The sequence below is a fragment of the Porites lutea genome, chromosome 8 (genome assembly GCF_958299795.1).
Source record: "Porites lutea chromosome 8, jaPorLute2.1, whole genome shotgun sequence".
Lineage (NCBI taxonomy): Eukaryota > Metazoa > Cnidaria > Anthozoa > Scleractinia > Poritidae > Porites > Porites lutea.
In genome coordinates, this window is record NC_133208.1 from 24,042,065 (window position 1) to 24,058,391 (window position 16,327).

The window sequence follows — 16,327 nt, forward strand, 5'->3', positions numbered from 1 at the left end:
CATGCGCAAGTGATCGGTGGACCAGGTGCCAGAGATTTGATGACGTTTAGCCTACAATCCTTAAACCTCCTACATTTCACGAATCATACAGTCAAGCTGTTTAGTGGCACATGATGACTTTACCTGCTTATAGAAATTACCCTAGTAATTGGAATGACTTTTAGTAAAAGTCAATTGACATCATAATTTGGTAAAAAAAAAAAAAAACTAGACATGGTATTGTATCATTAGCTAGCAGTTTAAGGTGTCCCCTTTGGCTGTTCTTAATGCCCGTCTGTACGTTTGGAATGTGGGTGGGTATGTAACTTTGAGTAGAAAACATTCCTTTTTATCATGAATAAAAAGGCGCACGTTGTGTGTGTACGCATGTCAAAAGTAATACTGAAAACTCTACTACCGTAACGGCAAATTACGCACGGTTATTCGCAAACGAATTATGGCCTACTAAGAGTATTGAAACTAAGATGGGTGTAAATTTGGATAACGCCAGAACGTGCTCTTATACTTGCAAATTACACTACTAACAGGTTTTAATAAGGCACTACATTCATGTTGGTGATAGTTCAGGACAAAGCACTACGCGGATTGTTAAATATCGTGCAAACTCGTTCAAATTTGATTCACTTGGCGCACGAAGTGGAGAGATAAAATAAACCGCGGAAGGAATATTTTTTTTCCGGGAAAGACGGATTATTTTAAGAAAGACATGCTCCTGAGTTGAAGTATTTTTTAGGACGCGATGGACGGTCTTGGTCAATGGAACAACACATAATGTTATCAAGGGCTGGGCATGATTAGTTATCTCTTTAAACTATCTTCAACAGCTAAAGAGGCATCCTGATCTCCTATTATAGGGATAATACCGGCCATCGACAATGTAAAAGCACCTTACTTCATGAGCCTTTGCGTCATCAACTCGGATTTTAGGAAGGAGACTGGACCAAGAATTTAACAGTCGAGAGAGACTGGGGAAAAATGCGTTAAAAGCTTTGATTGATATTTTGTAATTTCAGTCATTTTAAGACTGCGCTATGATGCAAACAACGTTATTAACTCTAGTGAGATATCGTAAAAATAACTGCGAAAAACTGGACATTGGAGGACCGAATACGGCTGTAAAGTCAAACCACTTCAGGTTATCAGTCAAAAGGTAAGCCGGCTTGTTGCCCTCTAGTTAAAAAGCTTGTCGCACATAGTAGTACACCAATAGTTTTCAGCCGCTAAAAAAACTTACTAAGTCGTCTGATTTCGCTATTTAATTTTCTTCTATTTATTTCGTTACGAAAAGAAAGAGTTTTTTTGGTTAAAAAGAGTATCCCCAGCGAAAAGCAGATGGAAAACCTAGACTGGAAAGCACTTGAGTTGCAACGAAAATTTTGCAGTTAATTAAGCAGATGCAGCTTGTCCATCAACATTGGTTTTTACGCTTAGCTCACGCGTTTCGCAGATTTTTGATCGAATTAAAGCTTTTTTTCGAAACTATGCTAATACTTCCGATTCAAGGCGTCTTAAGGTTTATATAATAAACAAGAACAACAAGCTTAAAAATTCTATTTAAATAACTAAATGTTCAGTGAAGGACACTCAACTGAAACATTCAGCATAACAAATAGTGTGAGTAACATTGATATCTATTTTTTAGAAACATTTGGAATTTAAAGATAAGTAGAGAGCCTTAAGTCTTGTAAGCAGAGAGGGCTAAAAAAAAGTGAAAAAATGATAATCTTGTTTGCTGTTATTTACTCAGTGGAAGCAAAATGTGAGCTTCATTCTGACCTCATAGCAATTCAAATAAAAACGTGCTTATTACGCAGTTATCTCAACAAACTACGGGCTCCGGCGGAGCAAAGTAGTTTTAATTCCGAATTTTCTGGTTTTAGTGGAATGATAAAACGGAGGCGAATGCTTGCTCGTTCGGTCATTCAATTTTCTCAGACAACGGAAACCCACTGAACCAGTTTGCAGGTGAAACAAGGTTAAATGGCCGACATCTCAATATGAGACTAAATAAACGTTCTGATGGTAGCAAGGTTCAAGTCCTGAAGATTGTCGAAGTAATTTCTTCAATATCAAAATATTTTTTCACATAATGTATCAAAGCGTCTGATTATTTTTTTAGAATATAATTACTAACACACGAAGGGCAAGACTATCGCTATGGTGTCTTGATCGCCGGATCATTCTAGAATTTTCTAGAAAATCCAATTAGGATTTAAGGCTGGATGATTTGCAGTATGTTTCTCTAGGTAGGATCTTCCAAGACGAAAACTGTGTGAGGCTGCATGCTATGTGGCCGGACAGAGTAAAGGTCTATTAAATCTCCTCCTCTTCCCGTAGCTTGCATTTCCGGCTCCCGAGGTTCTTTTTTCTTGGCTTCTTCGGCTTTTGCCCTTTTTTCGATTGTGAAATAATCATTTGCTTAATTTCCACCTATTTCTCCCACTTCCCACCCTTTTAGAACTCCCACCTCCTGTCTTGTGCTTTCCCATCCTTACTCCCATACCCCCATCCCCTATTATATTCTCAAGGATTCCCAACCTCTACTCTCATGCACTTTTCTCAGAGCTCCGGTGAGAAAAAGGCGACGCGCGTGTCGCCTTTTCTCGCGTGGGGTGATTTTCACGCGCGCTCGCGTTTCGCTCGCTCTACTATCCCTGAGGAAAAATGGGGGACTACTCGTAGTCTAGTGAAGTCAGTGCTGTAGTAGACCTTTTTCTAAATCACTGAGTGAGCTCCGACCTAAACCGGGGACTGCTAGCTGGCCAGTAACTACGAAGGCGATTTACTTTGTTATTCTTGCCCAAAATGATACCTGAATGCTGTTGTTTTATTTTTCTTACGCCAGTATTGTAGCAATAATGCAACACCCAGAAAACTCGAAATTTCTTTAATGCGACACGCGTTCTCATAATAGAAATCCAATGAACGCTTTTATCCGTCTATACTGGCTAGCCGGGAAACACTCTAAATACAGTGTAAAATGTTCTTATATAATTTGTAGTCAGCTGAAAAGAGTAGAAAATTTACAATCAATTTCAAATATGTTATCTTGAAAGCACGTTTCAAAGTTAATTAAATAGTATGAATATTTGAAATGTTCTATTCAATTAATGCAGCAGAATGTTAAGGAATGTCACTTGCTTCGAAGCACAACCAGTAACCTTCTAAATAGCTCATTAGAGTTTATAAATTAAAGGAATTTTCTTGAGGAATCCCTTTTATTATTTTCAGTTTGGTATAAATATTTCCATGATTGCCACAGGACACATTTTTTGTCTCTCCGGGAGCGAAGGAATTGAACGAGAAGAGCTCTGGTATCCAAGATATAAAAAAAAGGAAAAAGGATATATGAAAAGGACTTATAATATGAAAAATAATCGCAGATTACTATCCAATTCCCTGCGGTTAAAGGGTTTGCATGCGTTTCTTTCCCTTCGACAAGTAATTAGTTTTGTAGATTGATGTTTTTGTTTTTTGTTCCTTTGTTTGTTCGCTTTTCAGTGCGATGCACGTTTTTGTGGTAATCCACTTAACTATTTTTAAATAAAATTTAATTTGTATTTATTTGCGGCTTTACGAAATGTGGCGAGACAGCGAAAATAATTTTGATTCCTTTCAATGTTCGTCAATGATCTATTTATATTATATCCTAATAGACTGATTTAAAATATTTAATTTCTCGCCAACATCCTGTTCGAACAAAACTGAAATTTGGTTTTTGTTTATGTTTTTGATTTGGTTTTCTTCTTTGGATTGTCTTTGTCTTGAATTAGACTTCTAATACCAGCAGCGTCTAGCAAAAACGAAGAGATCGAAAATCGATGAGACGTGTCGTTTAATACTTTTCACTTTTAAAAGCAACTTGTGACTTGATGTAAGCCAATTAGAGTGCACACGAGCAAGTTCTAGACAACGTAGTCTACACCAACTCAAAGTGGCGTTTTTTGTTTGCCTCTTCTTAGTTCCTCTTGCTCGACGCTCGTTTGCGACCAGGCTCTCAGGCAAAGAAAAAAAGCAAACGAACAAGAACAAGGCTTCTCGTGCTTTAATTCTTTTATACGAGCAGGTTGATTTTTTTTGTGTGTGAAAACTTGCCCATAGAAGTTCCGATTACGGCTCCAGTCAAATGCCGCCAAACACAAGAGGCGCCTGAAGGCAAATGAGCTCACTTTTCAAGCATTGATTCCTTCATAACTCAGTAGAAGACAGTGTATTGTCCTTCACATAAGTGTTAGGACCACGGTGGATCAATACGTCTTTAGAGCAACAAAGAAAGCGTATTCTTGTTTTCATCACTGATGTTTTTCACCCTTAAATGGCAAAAAAGAATCACCCGATCAATTAATAAGCGCGCGAGGTCAAGTTTTTAATGAGGTTGTTTGAGCGGTGTGTCTCAAAAATTAATTATATTTCTCTCTCGGCACTGTTAAGATGAACGGTTCGAACAACAGTTATATTGTTAAATATTTCGATCAATCCGCAGCGCTTTGCTCATTTTCTGATAAGACGGGAACGGTCCACGGGCTGCCCATAATATAGTCGATTGAGTTCATTTTGAAAAGGGTCGAAAGCAACGGAAACTATAGGGACTTGCAATTAAGGTAGGAGAAATTGGAGTAAATATGCATATTTCTTGCACGGCTCATATACAACAAGGCAAAGTTTTATCACAAGTGACAGATTTATTTCAGACTGTGGTTTATACTTGTTATGTTCCTAAGTTCAAGTTTGTCTGGACATATTAGAGAAAAATGCGGTGCAATGAATACAGAACAAACCGAGAAACATGAAATTAAACATAGCACTAGGAGAAAAAAAGATAGAGACGAGGAACGCTATCACGAAAAATATCTGAAGGTAGTAATAATTTGGATTATAAATATTACTTACATGTAGTTATACGCACGCAATTTTGTACTATCTAGTGTAAATGATAAAACTAACATTAAATATGTTAATATTATGATCACACATTCTGAGCAATCCTATATTAGTCTAAAAGTAGCGTTTCTAACTTGAGATACACACTTTAGTCTTGTGATTCTCCTTACTTTTCTTTTATTTTTTAGCTTGACATTTTTCTTTGATTTCTTCACATTACCCTATGTGACAGAGACTTAAATGCAGCGTTATATCGATTTCCAGTTTCCGTGCGAGCCTCGCGGCTTCGGATTCCCGAAGATGGCGCTCGACCTCAGACCATTCCGCCTCGTGGCGGGAAGAAAATTAATTCTGGTACGCAGGGCGGCTTATATCGTACCCGCAACACAAAAACAGGATGTTAAGATAGCGCTCACGTACGTAAACATATCTTCCGTCAGATTCCCTGCTTAAATGGTCTATACATGTGCTGCTTAAACCTTTTGACAGTAATTTGTTTTGAAGTTGTTGTTTGTTTGTTTTTTAATTTTTTTTTCCTTTTTAATTGGCATTTGTAAGTTTTGACGCTAGTCAACTTTATCCCTCGGTCAAAACTTGGAAGCAATCGTCGAGCCAATATATCAATTTCTCCCATACGTGAGGTTAATAGGGGACCGATGGATCTGGAACAATCCAGTTTCGCAAAAAAAGCGGATCTCGAACTTGGGACATGTTACGAAATTTCGTTTCTTATGTCACTTCCTTTTGTTGGTAGAGCTTGGCCTCAAAGCGAATTTCTCGCGGGGGAACCAACGGACTGTTGCAATCGGGTTTGATGTGGTTCTTCCGAGCAGCGTCATAAAGCCAGCCTTAGGCGGAACAAATTGTAAGTCCCTGGTAACAATAGAAGAAAAAGCAAGCCGCCTTTATGACCATCTACACTCACATTACTAACACCAATTTTCTTGAAGGAACTACAAGGATTGACGATTTCATCCTCATTAACTAACTTAAATCAAAGCAGTTTAGCTGACATCTAGAGATTTCTGTTAAATGTGCTCGGAAACAGCGGATTCCTAGAACGCGGAACCCACAAAACCTTCGAGGACGCGGTCGATGTAGTGGTCTCTGGGTGGTTAGAATTCTTGTAGCACGTGCATAGTTATTGCACGTGCGATCAGTGAAGTACTCTCGTCATCAAACTCAAGGGCGTAGTCACGGAGCCTTTGATTTCTTGGTCATAATTTCCTCTTTATAAGTTTTCGTCGAGGGTGAAGTTTGGTGGTGAGACATTAGCATTTTGTTTCATTCTTAAAAGACTACATTTTTTAAGTGTCAAACGTAGGTAGCGACAAAATTACTAAAGAGGACATTCATTGCGTCTCCTACTTTACACCTGACCGCCACTGGTCATCCATGCCACGCGAATGTCCGTTTTTTGGATATCTCCAAACCGAGAGCCCCCCTTTCGCTCCACAGTCCAGCGCCCTACCATGTAACTGAGCAGTAACCCTGCTGCGGTTCTGTCTCTCTTTTCTCTTGCTGTGTAGACTCAATTGCTAGTTCTGATTTAGGTCCATTCTGTATGTGAAACAGCTTAAAGGCCCCACCCGTAAAACATATTAGGTGGTGAAGATTTTCAGTGATGGTCGAGTTTTGATGAGAAGTGTCTCTGAAATAATTTATTTCTTGAAAGAAAAAGAAGAAACGGGCTACATGTATTCTGTGTACCGTGGTGACTAAAAGAGACAGGAGAATGTTCTTAGTAAACGCAAAACCAAAATGATGAATATTATTTGTGATAACTACGTAGTGTCCCTGTGCCACGTAACCCCGAATGCCCCTATCATCGTTAAATTAAACGAACTTGTTTTGGGCTCTAAGGGCAGCAGAGCTAAGCGGGAGACTACAACTTGCCGTCTCAGGAAAGAAAAGAGAAGAAAAAAGAAATCAAGCAAACAAAAAGACATCGTGTAGATTATCAGAGATTAATGAATTATAATGAGATAACAACACTATTGTGTTTCAAGTCAACTAAAAAGCCCTCGCCCTTGATGACTTCATGCCGCCATTTCACACCTCCACCCACTTACGGGCGAGGGTTTTGCATAAAATAGTTATTTGCTATTGTTCGGCGTGTTTTAGTAATGAGTTTATTTGTTTTTCAGCTCCGCATAAAAGAACTCGAGACTTCACAAGCCTTTCGGCATTTCACTCATCAAGTCAACTCACGCGGACGGTACCGAAATCTTGGAGTTGATCATGAAGCTGGCTGCAGCGATTATGGTGTTGACCGTAGTTTGTGTGAATCGCGGTTTAAGTAGAAGCAAGTGAGTGAATCTATAGTTGCTGTGAGTTAATAGTTTTAACGCCTATGGGCATGTTCTTTCAAACTATTAATCGTGTAGATAGAGCACTTTATTTTTTCCGTATAACAAGAGAAAAAGCTCTACTTCTTTTGCCTCACGAACTTGGGTTCATGATCCGCAAGCAAGCTGGATCATGGATCTCAGATACTCCGTTCTTGAAGTCTCGGAAGCGTTGCAGTGAGTCTTAAAGTCTCGATTTTATGTGTTTGTTCCGTTTTTGAGTTCTTAAGTTCGTGGAATGTAAAGACTCGAGTATTTTTACCAGAGTGCCAGTCTCCGTTGTCTCTTGGTTTTTTAACAACATTCGCCATCCTTCAACTTCACAACAAAGTCAAATTAATTTCGTGTCGAGGAGTTGAGCCATAACTTCAACTTACTTCAAATCAGTCTGTTGTTAAAAGCGACCATGTGAAACGAAGGCCAGACAGATTGCTACAAAAATTACTCTTTTGAGTCCTAGCTATGTAGCAAACCTTAGAGAAATTGACGTGAGAGTAAATGCGAAAGAACGATTAGCTCTTAAAGCTGCTATGTTTGATTAGCTAAAAACAATTGCATTGGTTGAGGGTAGATTTCAAAATGATAAAAGTGAGAGAACTTTTCAAGAGTCTAAATTTCCATGGTCTCTAAGTACATTGAATTGTTTAACTTACGTATTAGTAAAGTCAATTTGTTTATACCAACAACACATACGAGTTATAACATCTTTAATTAAAATTTGACACACTTTATAGAACAGAAAAAACCGGTAGTAATCTTTCTACTTTTAGTGCACATATCAGTTTGTTTAGGATTTTGTATTCTAATTTGCGGCATTGCGGTTTATGGTGCGATATTGTATTTGAATACCTTGTTTAAGAGTCAGTTTGGCTTCATCAACTTTCTAACAATACATGTAATTCTTTTAACAGATCCGCCAGCATTCTAGGACAAGAGGTAATTTTTGGTTTGTTCGTTTTGGTTTGTTCGTGGTAATTGTTAATATATACAGCGGCATTTTGGCTGCGGTGTTTGAAAAAGGAAAAAAACACTTCTTTCAAGAAAGGTTGATAGAAGAGACCAGATGTTTGTCTTTTCATGTGAATGTACAAATAAAGTTATCTTCTGCAAAAACGGAATTGGTTTCCTCTAGCCTTCCCATCTAAGTGTTTATCGGTCACAAAAGCAACATAAAGTGTTAAAAATGGCTTTAGTTGCGAGACTAGGCAAGAGCGAAAAAACAGTTTCAACTTGAAATGGCAATTGAGTTTGGGAGCTAATCGACTAAACATTGGGGTCAGGGGCGAGTTGGGTGGATACATAGGCACTGTTAAATGCCTTGCATGTTTTTCGTTGAACGTAAAAATCGTATTCTAAACTGTGTAACTGATACCCTTTGTAAAGAGATTCGGTAATTCCTTAAGTGATCGTTTATTTATGCCGCTTGATTAAAAACTCTTTTTTAGGCTTATCCATTGTTGTTGAGCTTCGTCAAAGCGGGTGGTCGTCTTGGGCTTCAGGAATGCCAAAGACAGTTCAAGAACGATATTTGGAACTGTACGCTGGACAAGCATGTGATTAAGGAACTGCCCATCTTTGTCAAAACAACGTTACCATATGGTAGGTTTGATGTAAGGGGCTTACTTCGCCCTCAAGTCATTTTGCCCCGTTTACTTAGCCCCCTGTTTCGAGAACGAGGAATATTTTATTTGAAGCGCGCATGTTTTGGTTTATGGCTTAAACAACGAGGATATTGTAACTGAAGCGCGCTTGTTTTGCTTTATGGCTTATAGAACGAATATTATATTTGAAGCGCGCTAAATGACGCGAAAATAGGGGGCGAAGTAACCAGGGCGAAATGACTTGAAAGTGAAGTGACAGGTGGTAAACTTATTAATACATTCAGTACGATTAGCTGAATATCAAAGATCAATACCCCTGAGAACAAGCCTTTACTTGTTGTCAGTATCGCCGAGATTACGAACCACTAGAAATTTCAAAGGACGCAAATTTTAAAAGATCCTCTAGTATTGTGGCCTGCTCCGTCTTACAAGTAACTACTTTACTTTAATATCATCTTCATAGCTTCTTTTAATTTAATATTTATAACTGCTGTAACCTTTCGACTCTGCCCGCCTTGTCTAGCTCTTGCTATTTTCGGGCGGAGATGGCAAAAAGGTGTGCGATGTAGTCACATCCCATCAGTTACAGTACTGATTTGATTTAAAAGATTTCCGAGATCCCTGTAAAACTCTCTAAATTATCCAAAAACCCTCGTAAATTTAGTTTTTCCTTCTTTTGACTTGATTTGATGGTATCGTGTTTCTTTGATTTTTTTTTTACCTTTTGTTCCTTTGAATTGGTCAGCGCAAAATTCAAATTCACCTCTATCAGCGAATGCAAACCTTTAGAGAGTGGACTGGATCTCTTTAACTGAAAGCTTTAAATCCGACAGTAAACGTTATCTCTGATAGCTACAGTTTACGTACCAAAAATAAAATGTGAGATGATTTCGATAACCTTTGTCTCGAGTCACTGACACTATTAAACACGTATTGGACTCATTATCCACGTTAAGCACAAATAGCTAATAGGCCCTTCTAGCGATGCGAACCATTGTAATGGTCATTGTATTCGACTCCTTTTCAATCATGTCACGAAGCTCATTTGAGAAAACTCACATATCTTCAATTCAATTCTTTTATTTTGTGTTACTGGTGCGCCTTTTCCCGTTCAAGGAGTAGTGTGAATATTCTTAAGCAAGCGGAACGTCAAAGAGTTAGTTGGTATAGAAACGTTCAATTTTTAAATAATGGCTTTTTGTCTCTTTGTCTTTGCTGTTCTTTCGGGAAATTGCTTCAAGACAAAAGTCTTTCGTGGAAACTAATATAGTAAAAATTATGGTTTGCATACGCCCAAAGATGGAGTGAGAGCACACTGGCAAACACACAAAAAACAGCTTGCTCTGTGAATTTTATAAATAAAAAGATGTGTTAATAAACTAAGAAAACGCGCGTGAGGCGGTGAGGGTGAAACAAAACACCTATTCTCTGAAGGTAATCGGTCAGTGTAGAGAGAAATTATAGAAAAGGACTTGAGCCTAATTTGAGGTGGTGAATTTTCTTTTGATTTTAAAAGCCTTGTAGATGGAATAAAAATCAGCATGATAACCTTGGCTCCACAAATAACACATAATTCTTTTAATCGTTCGAATTCTCTCTCTGGGATTCACATTCTGTTTTAAGGCATTTCAGGCATTTTTCTATCAAAATTTAGGCTATTTTTGTTTTGTTAAATGTGCTGGCCTAAACTAGTACGTGTTGCGCATTAATTTCTCATCACTATAATTACTCGAATTGCAGTGCTTTCGCCCGACGGTGTTTCGCCCAATAACACACCGTAACACCAATACCAATTAGACTCGAAAAAAGCTTTAGATAAGCCTGTCTAGCAAGGGTTTCCGTTCAAGTTAATCAGGCGCGGAAGCTTTATACTCTCTCCAATTTTCGCGCAATAGCTCAAGGGAAACGCTTGCTACACAGGCTAGATTGAGATTAGATTTATTGCTTTGCTAATGCATGTGTTACCCAACAAGGGATTAAACTGTTCTGATTACTTTACGGCAGCCACTCGAGAGACTGCGTTCATTCACGCAATCAGCGCAGCAGCTATTACCCATGAGATCACGCAGCAGTGCAAGAAGGGAAAAATACCCGGATGTACCTGCGCTGTGATAAAGAAACCAAAAAGGGCAAGTGATGACTGGACATGGGGCGGTTGCAGTGATAATGTGAAATTTGGAGAGAGGGAAACAAAGCGTTTCATAGACAAGCTCGAAAAGGGGAACGATGCTAGGACGGCTTTTAATCTGCATAACAATGAAGTCGGAAGAAAGGTAAGAGAAACAAAAAGAGACGCATGAGGATAGAAAAATTAAAATATACTTACAATCTTAGAACTAACGTCTTTCTCTCTCCCTTCCTCAAGAAAGGATATTTTTGCCCTTTACTTAAAGAACAGTTTCTTATGCAAAAACAAACTAAAACTATTAATTACTACTTGGCCCTCTGGCTTCCTCGTCCGTTATCAATTGATTACTAGTTACGCTCATCGGTCCATCCGCACCGGAACCGCGCAGCATAAAGCAAGGACACAACAATACCTCATTGTGATGGGCCGAGTTGGTCAAACTTTTATTAGGGCAAGTCTAGACTTACTGTTAGTAGTTACCCAGATGGTGCCCTCGACCATAGGAATGGGCCGGCCCTTTTGGCTCCACTTCTTTGTAAGCGTCGCGTTCCAATCAAGTACAATTTTAGAAGCTTATCTAATAAATTCCCTTCGATTTTCTGAAGTTTAATTTTCACATTTCGCTTCATAAAACCTAAAATTTTCGGATTCAAAAATGCGATGGAGAGAGGAATCAGAAAATGTCTCACTTTCGTAATAAATCAAATTGCATCAGTCTAAAATTTTCGGGAAAATAATACTCAAGCCCTTGTAATTGCGAAGAAAGATTCACGTTATCCTAGAATGACCGAACAGATACAAATTATTTAGCGCCGCTAAGTATACATTTCTAGAGATCTAAAAGTCCTCTGGATAGCCAAAAAAGTGTTTTCAGTGTATCTAGGAGGAAACCGTCGTTGGGTGCCCCTGGCAAGGTGCTTTAGTCCCATGAGAATGTTTTGCTCAATGCTGAGGGCTTGTTAAACCATGAACATTTGCGCTGATCGTCCTTTAAACAGCTCGGTTATGTACACAATGGATCAGGCATAAGCTCTGACATATGAGTTTAATGATGACATTTTAATTCATTCGATTCAAGTGTATGCTTCTGTATAATGCTCTGTCGTAGCACTGTTTATTATGCTGTGCTGTATACATAGCGGCTGACTTGTAGCCCGCATAGCAAGCGTTTCCTCGCGAGGTTCGTCTAGAAAGCTGGGACAAGAGCAAAAAAAATGAATGACGCTCTAACTTTCTAACTCTAACTTTCGCGCAATAACTCGATTTGGAAACGCTTGCTACGCAGGCTAGCTGACTTGAATCTACGGAGCTTGAAACGAGTGCCACCAAATAGACGTTTCTAGTCTTTTCCTTTAAATTTTGACATTATCTTTGAGTGATACTATACAGGAAGTCCAATAATGGCCATCATATTCTGTTAACAGGTTGTTCGAGCAAACCTTAGGAGAGAATGCAAATGCCATGGCGTAACCGGAAGTTGCACTTTAAAAACGTGCTGGAAGCAGCTTGGGGCTTTTGAAAACGTGGGATCGGACCTCAAGGATATATACCGTGATGCTGCCAGGGTGAAATTTGTGGAAAACAAGCTCCAAGAACGCATAACCAGGGATCTGCGTCGAGCTGTTTCGGCAAAAGACAAAAAGCTGGTATATCTTGATTCTTCTCCCAACTATTGCGTGCGAAACAGCACCGTAGGTTCGCCTGGAATGCTGGGAAGGATATGCAGGGGAGACGAGGTATCCCCCGATAAATGTAAATCTCTGTGTAATGCTTGCGGTCTGAGGCATCAAACAATTCAGGAAGTGAAGACCATAAAATGCAAGTGCAAGTTTGTGTGGTGCTGCAGTGTGCAGTGTGATGAATGCACGTCGAAATTTCCCGTTACAACTTGTAAGAGAAATTGAGAACTTCACTCACCGCAAGTTAAAATCAAAACTTACGATTTACGAAAGTCGAGTGCCACAGAAACTTCTGATAAAAGACTGCTTCTGTGAACAGAATAACGACTTTATTTGGGTCGTAATATAGACAACTTTGTTTTCTTCGAAATGTGAGTAATTTTCAATAATTCTAGGCCGTGAGGAGTTCGTTGAATTTTCTATGTAAGAACAATACAACTGGGCCTTTACGCTCACAACACAAACAGACAAAAAACTTTTTTTTTTGTATAAGACTACAAAACAAAATTACTGATCTCAACCAATCAAAATTTACACCCCACGTAAAAAATCCATCAAACCATACAGATTTCAAACTAAATACCTCAAGGCGAAGAAGGCCGTGGGTAAATTAGAATTCGAGCACGCGCAGCCATGTCGCGATCCTTCGTACAAAAGCCTACAAGCTTTTGTTGAGTCAGTACCAACAAAAGCCGAAAACAACTTTTTGCACTGCTGTACCGCTGATATATCAGCGACTGCGCCTAGCGTTTCTATTTGGGTCACTCTTTCTACTAGAAGTAGCAATGAATTGTATAAGCTGAAAGGTTTAGGGTTAATTTGATAATATGGTTAGGTCTCGCTCAATGCTAAGTAATCCATAACAGACTCGGACTTTGGATTCCACGCTGTGGTTTCCACGATTCCATTACTGGAATCCGGACTTCTGGACACTGGAGCTTGGGTTACGGATTACAATAGTTAGTGGGATTCCAGATTCCATAAGCAAATTCCCGGATTCCGTAATCCGGATTAGCGTTCACGGGGCAAATGGGTATGTTAAAGTAACATTTTTTAGGCCCGCGAATCCATTTCTTGCGGTACAAAAGTCGGGCGCGCATATGTTATTTATTGTATTTATCGCATGTTTCATTGTAAACGATTCTAAAAGCGTACATGCGGGGCAGAAGAAAATTAATCCAATGGTAACCATTGTAAGATAAAGATATGTCAAAATTGTATATAAGGGTTCATGTATAGTTTTAATTGTAAGTATTGCTGTTAATAATGGGCATTTAGATACTTTACTAGGTATAATCTACGATTGCGGCATTCACAGGTGTCGAACTAAGGGTGTGTTTCTTTCGAAAAACCCAAAATTGGACTTTTGAATCTAAAAGAGCATTTTGGGTTTGAATGTAAACTGTGTGGACTGGATTCAAATCCAGATTTTTGAGGTGGAATCATGCCTGATCCATGCGTTTCTTTCAGTACTGTAAAAAAAGTACACTGACAAGCGATTTTCCCTTGAAAATACTTTGCCCGGCAGATTTCGCACCAGTATTGCCGTCGTGCTTAAGAATGCGTTTTTGTAATCTTCCCGCTTTCCTTTTCGTTCGAAGTAAAAATCGAAAGAAACTGAGATAAAGGCTTTAGTATTTTTCTCTGTATCACAGGTGAAGAACAGAAACAAAACCCTGACGCCGACTGCCTGTGATAGAAAGTATAACGTAAGTAAGTGTTAAAAATATTTTATCAACAGAAATAAAATCACTTTTAACCCGATATGATAAGAAGTGAATTGGTTTAATTAATAATCTTCATCAATAATCTTCAAAGTAATTACACAGATTCAGGCTTCACCAAAGGTGCACTATTTGGGTTTTGATAGACTGAAACCAAAATGGTGATATCCACTGTAATTTGAACTGAACGATTTTTGCGCGCATTGCTTGCTGCATCACGTTTTGTCGCCCCAAGAAATTCCAGATTCTTTATCAGTGGAGCTGGGATTCCGGATTCCAATCTTTAGTGGGATTCCGAATTCCAAATCCCAGGATTCCGAATTCCACAAGCAAAAATTTCCCCGAATCTTGAATCCGAGGCGAGTTTTTGGGGCCGTAAACGCAAGGATAAATTACCATTTACAGCTAAAGTCTAGCTAAGGATAACTTTGACGTTATCGGTTTCAAAGCCCACCTGGAAGGGATTACATAGGATTCCGAATTCCACAAGCATTATATTTCCCAAACAAACATTTTCCAGATTCCATTTCTGCATTCCTGAATCCGAGACGAGTTTTGGGGGCCGTGAACGCAAGGATAAATTACCATTAACAGCTAAAGTACTATTATAGCTAAGGAGAACTTTGACGCTATTGGTTTCAAAGGCCACCTGGAAGGGAAGCGCGTGTGTAGCTTTAACTCAATGCAATCACTGGTCACACTACTCAAAACGGCTATATATTCAATCTTTTGCAATCCCTGATTTTGAGCATTGTTGGCTGTTAATGTACAGACTAATTTTCCTTGAAAAATTTCCAAACCACTCTCTGAGATTTACTTGCAGTCACTACACTAGTCGCGTAACGGGTGCTAGTTATCACTTTTTCACAGGCCGCGCGAGTGGTACACGTGAAGGGGAGAGGAAGCTCGCGAGATTTCTTCCTTCGCCCTAATAAACGGCGCCTGCTATGCAGGCTATGACTACACAGGTTCAGGGGTTTCTTATTCTGAAAGACAGGAAACAGCAGGTAGCCTGTCAAAGCTTTTCTTGTTTTCATTGTTTTCCCAAATTTTCGTTCAATAATCAACATGATCTATCTTGCCGGTCTTGCATAGTTTATTATATGAGGTCATCGCAAATCGAGGAAGCTGAAAGAAAACAGTAAGTTATTAGTCAATATGTAGGTTTATCCCTAGTAGTAGTAAGTAGGCCTAGACTGCGCTCAATGAATTCTTTTTTCTCTATCATTTCAAAATAAGTTTGAAACGATAATGCGGCACTTCTAGTTGAAAATTCAGAAGCCATTGGAGCTTCAGTTCAACCCAACCTGTTAGGACAACCGGTGGCAACTTAATTCTTGTTGTTTTCCAGTTCATAATGTTGCAGCCAAATGATTATTTACACTTCGTACTAACAAGGATACCCTCCCCTCCCTGTAACCGTTTGAGAGTTTGTGCCAGTTTTGGCCTAGAGAAGATCTCCATATGCTGTTAAGAACAGTCAAAAGCAAAATGCAATTACTCGTTTTCTCACTCACTGGCAAGTTCCTGCATGAGTTACGCTGTTATTGTACTAGGTTAGGGGAAGGAAGAACTATATATTTGAAGACCAGTCAGCCCAGATTCTATTCAGCTCAGAATATAAGCTTAAGTAAAGTTTCCTTTCTTGATGATTTCCCTTGCATGATCGACTGATAATTGAGTTACTTTCTTAATGCCGTCTTTAAATGGTTAGACAATTAATGTTGCCATGGAGATAAGTGGTATATAGGACAAGGAGGAGCGCTGTGTGACGACACAAAGAACTGCTTTATAAGAGACTAAGAGTTCAAAACAAGATTTTAAAGATTTCCGGGGCATGTTCGGGATAACAGTGATGTCATGGAAACCGGTGGAAATAACTTGCACACGCTTCACTAACGTCTTTTGTGTACCTTAACAGAGTGCTCTTCGCTCTATCGACGAAATGGCAAAGCTTATAGACGCA

At 39.1% G+C, this 16,327-nt stretch overlaps 1 protein-coding gene across 1 annotated transcript; it reads left to right on the forward strand.

Annotated features, from left to right (window-relative positions):
- Positions 1 to 6,992: 6,992 nt before the first annotated feature.
- LOC140947052 (protein Wnt-8b-like) lies at positions 6,993 to 14,395 on the forward strand. The gene is made up of 5 exons (XM_073396136.1): positions 6,993 to 7,190; positions 8,141 to 8,165; positions 8,675 to 8,828; positions 10,835 to 11,103; positions 12,383 to 14,395. Exons 1-5 carry the CDS (start codon positions 7,123 to 7,125, stop codon positions 12,860 to 12,862), a joined length of 996 nt encoding a protein of 331 aa, XP_073252237.1. The 5' UTR covers positions 6,993 to 7,122; the 3' UTR covers positions 12,863 to 14,395.
- The last annotated feature ends 1,932 nt before the right edge of the window (positions 14,396 to 16,327 follow it).